Genomic DNA, 14,443 nt, shown 5'->3' on the forward strand with positions numbered 1-14,443 from the left:
TGATGACAGCATTGGTGATTTGTTCAAATGCCATGATCATTCCCTGACCTTAACCAAGTTGCTTTTGTGTGTAACCCCAACCAAACCATATAGCAGATAAGAAAACTGTCAATTTTGTAACGGTCTTTTGCATTTTGGAGTGGGGCAGCAGATCAGAAAATGCTCATACGTTCATACATTTTGACTAACTGCATGTTTTGTCATTTAGTTTGGATGATTTGGTGGGCAAGAGAAGTAAGTAAATTTGAAAGAAACAAATACTATATGTCAGCAGTTAAAGAAATAGGATTGAAAACACACAATGGAGCCATCTCAGAAGATAGCCAGTCAAGGACCTTTGACACTGAAGGTCTCAGGGAAACAGCCAATCGGAGGGTGTTTGTATGTGTGTTTGTTTGTGTATGTGAGCACTACGTGTGTGTGTATGAGTGCGTAACTCTATCCAGATTTCTCTTTCTTTCATCATATAGTGTTCCAGTTGAAGATGCATTTATATAATATTATATTCTCGTGAATAAAAAAATATCACGTTGATATTACAAATTTATGTCCATAACTATCTACTTTGTATAGCCAGCATTTATAAATATACTTAATGTCAAGAAATAACACACAGTGTACCCTTTTAATAAAAATTCTTGTAAATGTACACAGCTACACTTGTTATTTTTTGAAAAGATTAATTTTTAGGTCATTTGGTAGGCCTTTATTTGTATAGGACATCTGAAGACATGAAAGGGGAGAGAGAGGGGGAATGACATGCAGCAAAGGGTCACAGGGCAGAGTCGAACCCGCGGCCACTGCTTCGAGAAGTCAACCTCTGTATAAGAATGCCTGCTCTACCAGGTGAGCTACCCAGGCGCCCGGCTTGTTATTATTATATTTTTTTTGAATCAACTGTAACTCACAAAGTCAAAATAAAATAACCTGCTTATTTTCAATGGACCACATCAAGTATTTACACGTATTTATATATTTGTTTGTTATACGTATTCAGTGGGGAATTGGCCATCTTTAACAAATATGTACTGAATTCTGCCAGGCAAGAGCAGCATATGATTTTTTTAATTGAGTGGTTTTCCTCTTTGTCAGCTCTTTGGCAGTGGGAGAGACAGATCGTGGTGTCTTTGATAGCCCTCTTCCTGCTCTCAGCGCACATCATGATAAATGGTCCATATTGGAATCCATAATGGACACTGATGTAAGAGCACTCTTCTCTCTTGACATTAAACGGTCTTCTTTCTCCTCTCTTTCAGGCATGTAGTCATCTCGCACAGTACTACTGTCTGTTTGTGTTGTTTGTTTTGTTCTTTGCATGCAAGGAAAACCAATTTATTGGATTTTTTTGTTTTTTTTGTCAGATGTTTGGTTATTGTAGGGAATGCTCATTAAGACTTTTCCCCCATACCACACAGTGATTATCCACATTTTACAGCTAATATAAAGCTTTATTGCAACACTGCATCTGAAGTTTAGGTGTAGCAGGAGTATAAAAGTGTGATTTGGTCGGGCCACCCACACAGCGGTTAGTCTGTAAAAGTAAAGGCAGGCTGATGGTTCGCTCCCACTTCCCATCTTAGTTTCCCCCCTCTCAAATGAGGGAAACATAACGTCACAATATGGACACTGACTTCCCTGTGCCTTCCTCCCTCCCATCTAATCTCTGCTGCCTCTCGTGTGAGGAAACAGTTGCATGTAACGTATACAAGACATAATCTAAGTCAGAGAGGGATTGAAAGAGAAGGTAGGAGGGATTTAAGGAAAGGGGCAGATTGGAGGGGCGTTGGGCTCCCAGATGCCCTTGCCCCTGTGTGGGTGCTTTGCCTTGGAGATGACTGTCAGCAGGCGGTGCCTCTGAGAGAGAGGGGAAAAAGCGGTGGGGGGGGGGCTGATGTTTCCAAAGGGGGCCCAGTCTGTTACCAAAGGGAGGTGGAGATTTACTATCCCACCCAGTCAAAGTGTTTCACTGGTGCTCTGACACACAGACACACTTGCAGAGACACACACAACCTCACACACACACTCACACACACACACACTCAGACATTCTGCAAACTCTCCACAGGAAACTCTGAGCCATAATGCGAAGGCACCTCAGAGCAGACGGGTGCATTGCTCAAACCAAGTGGGATACGGTGCGGCTTTGATAGTGCGTTAATTACTCATGTGATGTGATACAGACGTCTGGGGGCTTCAGCCGAAAGTTTGCCTGACGGTTTCCAAGGGGGCCAGGCAGACATTTTAGAAGCGGTAGGTGAAAACCAAATTTATTAATAATTTATGGATAGATCAGTTTGCGTGCTGTCACAGATCCCAGCAGTGTCATGTTGATGCAAAACTGTGATGCTACTTGAAGGGCTGGCTGCTAAATAGTTCTTTGTGTACTTGGTGACAGCTGGGACTTTGAACAGGAAGAACTCTGGGCTATAAGAGTTGCCTGTGCTGTGTGACATGATGAAAAGGGCTTCACTATCGATCTGACAGTTTGAAACTTTATCTGCTCTTTACCAGGAGTTCTGTGGAATGAATTGATTTTGTCCAGAAGGTTTGTTGATTTTTCCGTGTGAGGGCAGTAAAGGTGATGGTATCTATATATCCATAACAGCAAACTAAGTAAAGACCCAAAAGATTCACAGACATATCCAAAGTATAAGTAAGAGTACGTATTTTGCAGATTTGGATCTTCACCTGATTTGTATTTGAACCTTTTTTTGCTTGCATTGAAAAATGTTGACCGGAAATCAACGCTGCAGCACTTCTTTCATGTAAAAAAAAAAAGAAAAAAAAAGAGCTCTTTGTTTTGTAACCACATGTTTAAACCTTCTAAATTACAAACAGAGGGAGAATGCAAAACTGAGGAAATCATTCAGTCTCAAACTCACGCAAGGGGCTCATTGTGAAAACAGCATCAGAAGATTCACTGTGTGGTTGCAACATTATTGACACAAAGCCATAACCGACAGCTCCCTCTTTCAGGGACAACTGAGAGCAAACAAGATGCCCAATGCGCTCTGCTGATGCCTCATCCTGAACTGTCTGGCTCTAACTAGTCCTGGCATCTCCCATCTGTGCCTCCTTGGCAAAACCTTTTTGAAGTCTTGAAGAAGTTGTAAACTTCCTCACAGCTTTTGAAAGGACAGTAATGCTGTTGTAACTGTCTATTATTCCACGTTGGTTCCATTTTAAGTGGAGGCAAAATGCAAAAACAACCAGTGTTGGGTAGAGTGTTGTCTGAAAAATAACCACATTTTTCCTCTTGTTATTTGTTTTCTTTTCTCAGCAGTGATATATTGGGACAGTCTTTCAATCAGTGAAATCAAAGCGCCGAATGTGTTCCATAATGGGCACCCCAGCTGTGCATATGTTGGTGCTAATGGCCTGTATGGCAGCCAGAGGAATGTGCCAGATAAACAGAGCTGAAGCAGAGGAGGTCCACTCCACCTTCCAGTCTCCGGGGTTCTACAGCACCGTCATTCCCAGCACAGGACCCAGCTTCCACCCGGGGGTCCCAGGGGCTGATGCACAAGCTGTGGGATCTGGAAATGAAACTGTCATGAAGAGGCCGGTACCACCTCCGATGTGCTCTGTATTTACCTCTATTAATAGCTATTTTAAGTACATCAACACCATCATTTCCATCATAGTGTTTGTCGTCGGCCTGGTCGGCAACGCCACCCTGCTGAGGATTATATACCAGCACAAGTGCATGAGGAACGGGCCAAACGCCCTCATTGCCAGTCTGGCACTGGGGGACCTTATCTACATAATCATTGATATACCCATCAATGTATACAAGGTACGGTTTTCACTCTGTTGGTGCATGTTTAATCAAAGTCTTGACCTTATTTTGAAAGCCAAGCTGCTGAGTGACAGGTCTCTGTGTCAATATGATGAAATGCAGCAACAATGGAGGTGATACGCCGAGATAAAGTGGAATATTACGGGAAAAGGAGTGGGAAGGGGTGTAAGCAAAAGATAGGAAAGTGTAATCAGTCGTATGCCATTATCTCCCTCGTGTGGGCCGATTGGTGATGAGAGGAGCAGGGATATGGCTGGCTTAAATAAACACGGGAATCAGGCTGGAGGCACACATGCCGGTAGCCTTGTATTGACCCGGTCACTGACCATTATCCAGAGGTTTTATTTTAAAAACAAAACAAAAAAAGGACCCAATGTTACTCAAGTGAAAAATCATTTGTGAAGTTTTGAACTCAATTCTTCATTAAAGCCCCATCTATAATGTTTTATCCAAATGAAAGTAAGGTTCAAATGCTGTATTGTTAATAAATGTCTGTGTTTCTCAGCTGGTTATAATTAAAAGTCAGCTAGTTTTTTTTCCTGTATTTATGAGCATTACTAATGTAAACAAACATTTTACAGCATCAGAAAACATTACAAACATTACAGTTAGTAGTTTTCTAATGATTCATGTATTCAAAAGACCTGTCAATCAGTCTGAGAGCGGTTTCAATTTCGTGTTTTGATTTACATCACTTGTTTTTCTTTTGGACTACGGATTGTGCCTTTATGAAGCGCCTAATGATGATAAATTATGCCTGGGGCTCCTGTCTTGGGCTGATTTAAACCAACAAATAGTGTCATGCTTTGTATAATAATCAAGAATAATGGCAAAATGGAGTCATCAGTCAACCTGATCTTTCCAATGCATTATGGGAAGCCATTTTACAAGACAAAAAAAATAAAAAAGCCACCTGGTTAGAATTAACTTGGGACTTGTAGGGCACAGAAACTCTGTAGTCCGAGCAACACGTGCAAGAAAAAAAAAGGAAACTCTTCTTGGGGGGGGGGGAACGGTTTATTCACAAACAATGAAAGAGCCACGTCTACAATTTTTAAACCTTCAACTTGTTCACTTCCTCAAGGCTGTGACAGTGTTTCCAAAAATAATCAGCTACTTACACACTGAAAACAGTTTCCTCGCTGTGCTCCTGGGAAACTTAGACGACACACGTAAACAATAGATGGCCAGGAAGCACCATGAAGTTCTTCCTTTGGCTCAGCTTTGGGAAACGGTTTAACGCAGGTTGTATCATGCTGAAGGAAAAGTACTACTTTGATGAAAAACAAAGGTTTCAACTCACATGGCCTGGTCAAAGGGAGTAATATTATAAGAGGTTGTCAAAGTGGCTCTGAGATACTGGTGACAACGCAGGGAATTATTGTGAAAATGTGGTCTGTAGAGTTTGCTTGGAGAGGCCGTATGTTTGCAGGAGACGTGAATGTATTGCAAAAATTGTGCAAAGTTTTATCAGCAGATGAACTCCATATGGTCCGTGTCAGATTAAACTCACTCTGACGTTAAGATGACGTTGAGAGTTCTCTGATGTGCCTCCAACTGCAGTAAAATTGCCTTAAATAGATATTAACGACGGTCCGCATGAATCCAGTAACAAAAGTGAGATTAATAAAAGTCAGCTGTCAAAAGACTTGTAAAGACATAGATTATATCCAGATTATATTATTGAAATAATTTACTTGGTAATGACACAAAAGCTAAGCCAATCAGTGATTTATTGACAAATTATATAAGTGTGAATTAGAGCTGCAAAGATGAATCGATTCATTGATTAGTTGTCAACCATTAAATTAATCACCAATTATTTTGATCAATTAATCGGTTTGAGACATTTTTTAAGAAAGAAAAAAAAAAGTCAAAATTCTGATTCCAGCTTCTAAAATGTGAATATTTTTTAGTTTCTTCACTCCTCTATGACAGTAAACCGAATATCTTTGAGTTGAGGACAAAACAAGACATTTGAGGACGTCATCTTGGGCTTTGGAAAACACTGATCAACCATTTTCAACCAACTAATCGATTAATCAAGAAAATAATCGACAGATTAATCAACAACGAAAATAATCGTTGGTTGCAGTACTAGTGTGAATGTTGAACAATAAATGTTCCATATGATTAATTCCTATTAGAGAAGTGTTTGTGTGACAGTTATTGTGTGTCCTTTTTCCACCAGCTCCTGGCAGGACGCTGGCCTCTTGAGGAAACTGATTTTGCCCTGTTTCTGTGTAAGCTGGTGCCCTTCCTGCAGAAAGCCTCTGTGGGTATCACCGTCCTTAACCTGTGTGCCCTCAGTGTGGACAGGTCAGTGCTTTCACATGCCACACGGTCACATCAACAGCTTTGAGCGCCGTTTTGGTGGGCCAGCTGAAAAGTTAATGCAAAATTCCTGCTCTGTGTGAGTGCTACAAAAGTGACCAAAATACACTTATTATAATAGGTTTTGTGCATATGAATTGTTAAAGTGGAATAAATTAATTCTCCAAAACTTATTGGACATTATAACTGTTTCTCAGTCTCATAAAGAAGGTTGTATTTGTTTGTGTATTTATCATTCCTTAGAGACATATGAAGTATGTCTCTAAAGTTACACAGCCTTGTAAAGCCAGCACCATGTTTGTGCACATACTGAAGCATGAAGATTTGTTTTCCAGATTTTTATTTTTTTATTAAGGAAGCAATCAAATGTTTGGGGGCAATAGCGCATTGATTTAGATTTGTCATTAATGTTTGCTTCTAATATAATTGTGTCATTATAATAGAGTTGCAAAGATTTTTGGGGATTTGATTCCAGTTTAATGACATGGAGATTTGGTTCACTGAGATGATGATCATTTTCGGGAAAGGTCAATACTGACTGAGCATTCTCACTGGGAAGGAATTTTTCTTTCAATTTGTTGCCTCTGTGTTCAAAACGTGTGTGATGAGCTGTTTTATAAGATGCTCTTTACTTCTTTAATGGAATAACTCATTTTATATGCAACATTAAGTGTATGATAGGCTCCAGTATTTGCACTGTATAGATAACGTAAATATTTAAAACATTATCTTGATAGCAAGTATACTGACAACTTTTTTTTTTTTTTAACAGTACCTTAATAGAAAATCCCTAATGAATAAATGATTATCGTTAAGTTCTGAAGTTCAGTGTGATCTCACTTTAGACACAACTTTAGAGATAAGAGGCTTGCCTGCCTGCTCTGAATAGGCTTAAGGTTCGACCAGGCAGACATATTTAATGACCTCTATTATGAGAAAAAGACCGCAGTGCTGTACAGTTGTGTTCAAGAGCAGATGCTCACCATTTGTTTCCAGGAAACGTGTAGCATTTTTTTCCGTGTGTATTATGAAAGTCTCTTTTGTATCTTTTCAATGTTGGAGGAAGAGAAAAAAGGTGGATACATTACCACTTAGTGAAATATAAATGCCGCCATGTTGTTCAACAGAGAAATTCAAATGTGTCATGAAAAATATATTGTTTTTGCCATAAAATCTTGATGCAGGATTTTACTAAAACATTTCGACAAGTGGTTTCCATTAATGAAACAAACAAGCAAACAAGTATTCAGTGCATGGGAAACACAAGCCAACAGACAGACCTCTCTGCCAACATGGACCAGTCTGTTTGGAGGCTTCACAAAAGTATAAATATTGGATATTTAAAATAAACAATTGATCGTCTCCCCTCATTCATTCGTAACATTTGGATATTCTTTGCTGACTGAGCAGTTTGTTGTGCTTGGTGTGCTGCCATACATAAAGAAAATGTTGTTTGCTTTGTCAGTCAGGAGAGACAAAGAAAATGATGAATTCACCGATTTCTATTTAACGATGGAGCACTGACTGAAAGCAGCTGAACTGCAGCCCTGTTTCAATTAACAAAATAGTAATAACATGGTAATTGTGTTACATTTGTATTCCAGGAGTGCTACATCATAATCATTCCTGCTTTAGTAACTCACTGTCCCCTAATCTTATTACTTGAATCTAATCAATGTAATATGTCTCATCCATCTGTTATGCCTGGACCTTACTGTATCTCTGTGTCTGCCCTCCACAGGTACAGAGCTGTGGCCTCCTGGAGCAGGGTTCAGGGAGTGGGCATCCCTCTGTTTACAGTCGTGGAGATTGTGTCTATTTGGTTGCTGTCACTCGTCCTGGCAGTACCCGAGGCTATCGGGTTCGACATGGTCACCTTCGACTACAGGAACAAGACCATGCGCACCTGCATGCTTAACCCCAAGAATGACTTCATGGTGGTACGCTATCATCCTTTTCTTATCATTTTTGGATAAGGAAATTGCTGTTTAGTGCTTTTGTGTCCCAATGTTTTGCTTGTATCAAGGCCACGATGAGCTGTGTAGTACATTGTGTCAAAGTACTCATAGAGGAGGGATAGTTGAATTTGCAATAACGAGGCAAAACATTAGTGGAGTAACGAAATAGGAAACGCACCTTAAAGTGAAAGCACAAGTTTGGCCTAATGTTTCTCTTTAAAAGCGTCTGTTGTTTGTTTTGGAGTCAATGAGCGTTTTTAATTTCATTTTTAATGTGCTATTTTGGTTATAGGGGCATGTATTTTTAGATATAAATATACCAACCTACAGATACTTAAGGAGTAGTCCCCCCAAATTCACCTATCACGCCAGTATTTAAGTATTTGATGCTAAAAAGATTTCGAGTGGAGTATCACTTTAAGAAATAAACCTGGTCTACTTACTGCCTCCATGTGTTTGTGGCCCTTTTCACATCCTTGGAGCACATAATTGATTACAGGCCAAGTACAATTACTGAGACCTGAAATCTGGGGCCTCAAGCTGAGCCACATGTGTCTATCTATTCCATATGCACAAAATTGGAGTAATCTCTCCTCATCCAGAAAACGGCCATATGGGTCGATTGTGCAAGCAGCTAATAACGGCCGACAATTTTGTTTCTTGTTAGGCAGCAAACTCTCGTGGCTGTAGTAATTATCACTAGAGCAAAAGAGGAAGTTAGGTAACAAAGTATAAGAGGGCCAAATATTGCATAAGGAGGTGGGTTTGAGGGGAGAGGGGGGGAGGATCAAACAAACACAGGAGACTGTGGTTTGTGTCCAATGTGAAACTAAATGTTAACTGTAATTTTGAAATTAACCAAAGTTTTATGAACCTTATATACCAATAACCTCTGTGACATCATGTTACGTCCTCATTTTAGTAGTTTTACGTGGCTCACTTTAAGTCAATCCCTGACGTTTTACTAACTATAACTAAAGCCCTGCGATCCAGTTCCCATACTAACATACTATTAAGTATGCCAGAAAAAGATTTAGTATGTCCCAGTACATGGAATGTCAAATGCAGTATGCCAAAAATACTGGGATGTTCCAGTGCAGTGGTTCCCAACCTGGGGTCCGGGCACCCCTCAGGGGGGCGGCAAAGATCACAGGGGGGGGGGGGCGCAAGTCTTTATCTGGTTTGGGGTTGAGGTAAAAAAAATATATATATTTGCACATGTTACACAAATTATGATAATACACTAGAATATACAGTATAACGTATACAAAAGTCTGTTTTTCTTAGACATGAGTAGGGGGGGCGCCAAGGAAAAAAGATTGGGAACCACTGTTCTAGTGCATCTGGTTGGATTTTGCAGTATGCAAGCCAGCATGCTTTTCAAGCAATGCTATGAAGTAGTATGTCCTATTTGTATGCACGCTGCATGCAACAGTGCATACTTTGTAAGTTATAAGTAAAAAGAAAAATAATGTGATTCAGAACTCAGACAGTATTTTTGTTGCCTACACTTAACTAGTTCCCTTTCACAACCTCTACTATGTGTTCAAAACTGCGCCAATTATGTTAAATAGAAGGGTCACAGGACTGAGGTCACATGATTAAACCACCACCCTGCAGCAAAGTCATATGTGCTGTTTTGGGAGTCTTTGGACGCCTACCTACTGTGTAATGTCGTTAAGGTATGAGGATGTGTTGGTAATGGTACTGGAGTACAGGGGTAGTCTGGTGGTGGTTTTCATGTCTAAGCTGTGGTGAAAAAAAGAAATCTAACAAAAATGTAACTTACTGGTTCACATGTCCTTGTTTCCCTGTAGTTCTATAAGGATGCAAAGGACTGGTGGATGTTTGGGTTCTACTTTTGTGTACCACTGGCCTGCACCGCTGTGTTCTACACTCTGATGACCTGCGAGATGCTCAACCACAGGAATGGCAGCCTTCGGATAGCCCTCAGTGAACACCTCAAACAGGTCGGACAATACTTCTAAATGATAAAAACAAGCTGTTAACTGTAATAAACCCACATACAGTCTGGTGTTTATTTCACTAAAAGCAAAAGAACATTTGTAATGTGACGATATCTAATGCAACTTTTTGAGAGAGTAAAATTACTCCATATTGGCTCAATCAGCAGTGTTTATTCCATGGTTTTAACCTCTAACCTTCCATACACAAACTATTTCATCTCCTCACTAATGGTGGAACGAAATCTGTTGTTTCTCTCTGCAGAGACGTGAGGTGGCCAAAGCTGTCTTCTGCCTCGTCCTTATCTTTGCCCTGTGCTGGTTCCCACTGCACCTCAGCAGGATCCTGAAGAAGATGGTTTACTACCAGGATGATACGATGCGCTGTGAGCTGCTCAAGTGAGTTACTGGTAGAACAAACCCTCTGACGCAAAAGTTACAGGTCTATAGGAAAGAGTGTATGTAATTGTACATGGCATGGCACTGTTTTGATTTGATTTTGTTTTAATGCTAGTTCCGATTCCTGGTCAAAATGAAAACAAGTGTGTATTTCTTATTATCAAAAAAATAAATAAAAATAAACAGAAACACGGCTGATTCTGCCAGACATGTTTACCATTAAACATTATTTTTTATTATAATCAGCTTCTTCTATTTTCAGTTTCCTGTTGGTCATGGATTACTTTGGTCTCAACCTTGCAACAGTCAACTCCTGCATAAACCCCATTATCCTCTACTTTGTCAGCAAGAAGTTTAAAAACTGCTTCAAGGTACACACACACACACACACACACACACACACACACGTCAGATTTTGTCTGGCCAATAGAGCAAACAGTGAACTCAGGCCTTTTGTCCATGACACAGAGGCTGTGATTGTGATGACATTCCATGAGCAACATGTAAAAGCAGTCCGAAGATGTATGTATTCACTTTGTAGGGCTGAGGTCACATACTGCAAATTTTTGTCAAACAGACCAGTGCAGGAGATAAACCATGTCTCAAGATTGCACGTTAAAGGATTTTTGGGAGGGAGGTAGCAAACGAGCAAACAAGAGAATACCTGCTCCTAAGTATGGAAAATCCTCTTGGTAAAAATTGCTATGTTAAAGGAACAGTTAAAAGTTTTGTGAAATGCACTTCTTTGGTTTCTTGCTGAGGGTTAGATGAGAGGATCTAGATCTAGAGAAGAACTGTCATGTCTGTATGATAAATATGAAGCAGCCTCAGCTGGTTGGCTTAGCTTAGCATAAAGATTGGAAATAGAGCGACACAGCTAGCCTGGAAGTCACTGCTCTCTATCAAAAAATATTAAAAAAATATAAAAACTTGTCGGATTTCCACTTCTGCTGTTGTGTGGATTAAACAAAAGATTTAAAGGTGCTGGCAGATGGATTTTCTTACCTTTGGACATAGCTACGCTAGCTGTTTTCCCTTGATATCAGTCTTTATGCTGAGCTAAGCTTACCGTCTCCTGGTTCCAGCTTCATATTTAAAGGAAAAATACGAAAGTGGTATCAATCTTCTCATCTAGCCCCCGACAAGAACGCTAATACGTGTATTTCATATGTTGAACTATTCCTCTAAAATGTTTTCTCTCCCTTCACATGTTCCTCAAGTCGTGTTTGTGCTGCTGGTGTTACTCTGACAACCAGCTGAGCAGCATCGGACCCATGAACGGCACCAGTATCCAGTGTAAGAGCCCAGAGCCCAACAATCTCCACACTGATCGCAGCATCAGGAAAGACAGCGACTGATCTTTCACCTGAGGACTATTTTCAAGCTCTTCCAATTACCCAGCAGCTTTTAAAATACAACCAATGCACACCCCAACAAAATATGTACATCAACAACTTTTTCAGACAATAAATGCACATCCTTAGAACCACTGAAGCAACAAATGATCCTGGCAGGGATGGATTGGGAACTGGAGATAAAAGGAACAAACTATGGATGTGGCGCACAATGCTCTGAAGTTGCCAGAGTCTCTCAGCGGGCTAAACTTCCTAAGACAAACTTTTTTTTTGTATTCCCACACCCACAACAGTGACGCTGTAGCGTGAGAGAAGAAGGGGGAGAGCGGGATGAGGAGGAGGACTCTTTAACAGGATGCAGCTGAACGATGACTATAAATGACTCTCAATCAGTAGCAGAGCGTGCTATTCCTGTAAAGGGCAGCACTACTGGGAAGGATGCACAAAGCTACAGGAAGGAAAAAGCAGACTGCTCGCTGTCAGAGGGAATGATAGGAGACGAGTATGTGCTGTCCCCAGGAGTTCGCTACTCACTGACTGTGGAAAACAGGAAAGCATGTTACCGATTCGAACAACTTTCAATTCGAACAAAATCATTTTCCATAAAACATGCACGTGGTTGCAGTGTATTTTACTCACACTCATTATTCATTGAGCTACTTTGTGGTATAATTAGAACATTTTGAAGTTCATTTGCTTCCTACTGCTTAACAAAAACATTTTTTTCTGATTCATCAGGTAAAGAGGGAAAATGTCTCTGAACACAAAGATACATCCCTTCATTGGAAAAAACAATTATGTTTCATGTAATCCTGATCCACAGACTTCCAAACGTTTGGTTAGTAATCCAAAAATGAAAGATTTCAGAACAGAATCAAGACTGGTCAGAATAAGCCAAAGTACACTGGCACAAAATCAATTTTCATATCTCATGTCAAGCAAATGATATATATGAGGTAATGCATTATGACAGATCAACAGAAATGGATAGGAATGAGCTCTTTTGTAAACACTGTGAATTTTAACAGATATAATCAACAATAATTGTGACTTTTATGCTTGTATAACCAATGGACTAAATATATATGTATAGTGTCCACTTTTATAAAGTGTTATATTGCAGTAATAATATGTATTTTACTCAGATAACATTACCTGCGTAATGACATAGGCAAATGAGTTTTTCATGGTGGTGTTAAACACTCCAAATATTAAAGGAATAGTTTGACATTTTGGAATATACCCTTATTGGCTTTCTTGCCAAGAGTTAGATAAGAAGACTGATAGCCCTAACATGTCTGTACAATTACAAAAAGCCAGAGATGGTTGGATTAGTTTAGCATAAACACTGGAAATGGTTGAAACAGCTGGCCTGGCTCTGCCTTGAGGGTGGCAAAATCCACCTGTCAGCTCCTCTAAAGCTCACTAATTAACTAGTTATATCTAGTTGGTTTAATAATTATGATGAATTTGTGTTTTTTGTGGGTTAGCTACAGCCAGCAGCCAACAGGCTGTGCAAATTACTGTATAGTCATCAGCTAACCGGCTGCTTGCAGCAGCTAACCGGCAGAAACCACAAGAGATGTTACGTGTTTAGTGAGCTGCTAGCAGGTGAATTTGGTTACCTTTTTGACGGAGCCAAGCAAGCTGTTTCCTTGTCTTTACAAACTTCATGCTAAGCTAAGCTAACCGGCTGTGGGCAGTAGCTGCATAATTTAACATAGAGTGGTATCGACCTTCTCATCTAACTCTTGCCAATAAGGACATTTGCCAATACAATTCAAACCATTCTTTTTGTGTTGAAATCATATTCAGCTACCAAAAACTATACTGCCTTATACTATTTGATATGTGAATACATGTAAGCATGTGTGTTTGACTGTGTTAGCATGTGTGTGTGCGTGTGTGTGTGTGTGTGTGTGTGTGTGTGTGTGTGTGTGTGTGTGTGATTGTGCTGTGTGTATAATTGCCTGCACTTCTCTAGTTGGAGTGTTTTGCACACTTACGTACAGAAGAACAGGCGATATCTGTACTGTTTTTATTTTACCACTATCCATCGGCGCCATTCATAATAATCTTTAGAAAATGGAATTCATATATGTTTGTTGTCATAGATGCTGCTGCTTATACCAATAAATCAATTTCCATCTCTGCTGCATATAAGGAAACCATGAGGTTTATTTCACCATCATACTAATATTGGTTTCTCCGCAAAGTCGAGGGGGCCCCTTCTGTTTTTAATCTGCGTCTGTGAGAAAGAGGCGTCTGGCAGTGATTTGAAGCACACTGTGACCTGCTTGGCAACTGAGCCCTTAGGGTTGCTAATGTCAGCGGAGAGGATGTGAACAGCTTGGATGGTGGGAATCTGATACATAAAGCTCACTTCTCATCTGTGTTGCCAAAAAGAGGACCGAGGAAAGCAAAGTTTGACCCTTACTCAGCCGTGTTTTAATATATATCAGCGTCGATGTGGCAGAAGGATTGTATACATTTTGCTTATAAACAATGTCATAATGGTCATAAATAATAAGATTTCTTTTCAACTAAACACACTTCAACTACGGTTTATTTATTGCAATAAGCTTTTTTTTGTCTAAATCCATTAAATAAATCAGTAGTTGCATCAAGACTGAG

At 39.9% G+C, this 14,443-nt stretch overlaps 1 protein-coding gene across 2 annotated transcripts; it reads left to right on the forward strand.

Annotated features, from left to right (window-relative positions):
• The first annotated feature begins 1,918 nt into the window (after window positions 1-1,918).
• On the forward strand, window positions 1,919-13,969 carry ednraa (endothelin receptor type Aa). 2 transcript variants are annotated; one of them, XM_039801609.1, is made up of 8 exons: window positions 1,919-2,250; window positions 3,284-3,796; window positions 5,991-6,118; window positions 7,875-8,073; window positions 9,909-10,061; window positions 10,321-10,454; window positions 10,717-10,825; window positions 11,675-13,969. In XM_039801609.1, the coding sequence occupies exons 2-8, from the start codon at window positions 3,329-3,331 to the stop codon at window positions 11,810-11,812; spliced, it is 1,329 nt and encodes a 442-aa protein (XP_039657543.1). In that variant the 5' UTR covers window positions 1,919-2,250; window positions 3,284-3,328; the 3' UTR covers window positions 11,813-13,969. The 2 variants fall into 2 exon arrangements, with proteins under 2 accessions (XP_039657543.1, XP_039657534.1); XM_039801600.1 differs by having other exon boundaries at window positions 1,920-2,250; window positions 3,281-3,796.
• The last annotated feature ends 474 nt before the right edge of the window (window positions 13,970-14,443 follow it).

The sequence above is a fragment of the Perca fluviatilis genome, chromosome 1, assembly GCF_010015445.1.
Source record: "Perca fluviatilis chromosome 1, GENO_Pfluv_1.0, whole genome shotgun sequence".
NCBI classification, from domain to species: Eukaryota; Metazoa; Chordata; class Actinopteri; order Perciformes; family Percidae; genus Perca; species Perca fluviatilis.

Coding starts and splice junctions, on each gene's coding strand:
- ednraa (XM_039801609.1), top strand. CDS start 3,329: ATGTGTTCCATAATGGGCACCCCAGCTGTGCATATGTTGGTGCTAATG. Junction 8,074..9,908: donor CCAAGAATGACTTCATGGTG/GTACGCTATCAT, acceptor GTTTCCCTGTAG/TTCTATAAGGATGCAAAGGA. Junction 10,062..10,320: donor TCAGTGAACACCTCAAACAG/GTCGGACAATAC, acceptor TTCTCTCTGCAG/AGACGTGAGGTGGCCAAAGC.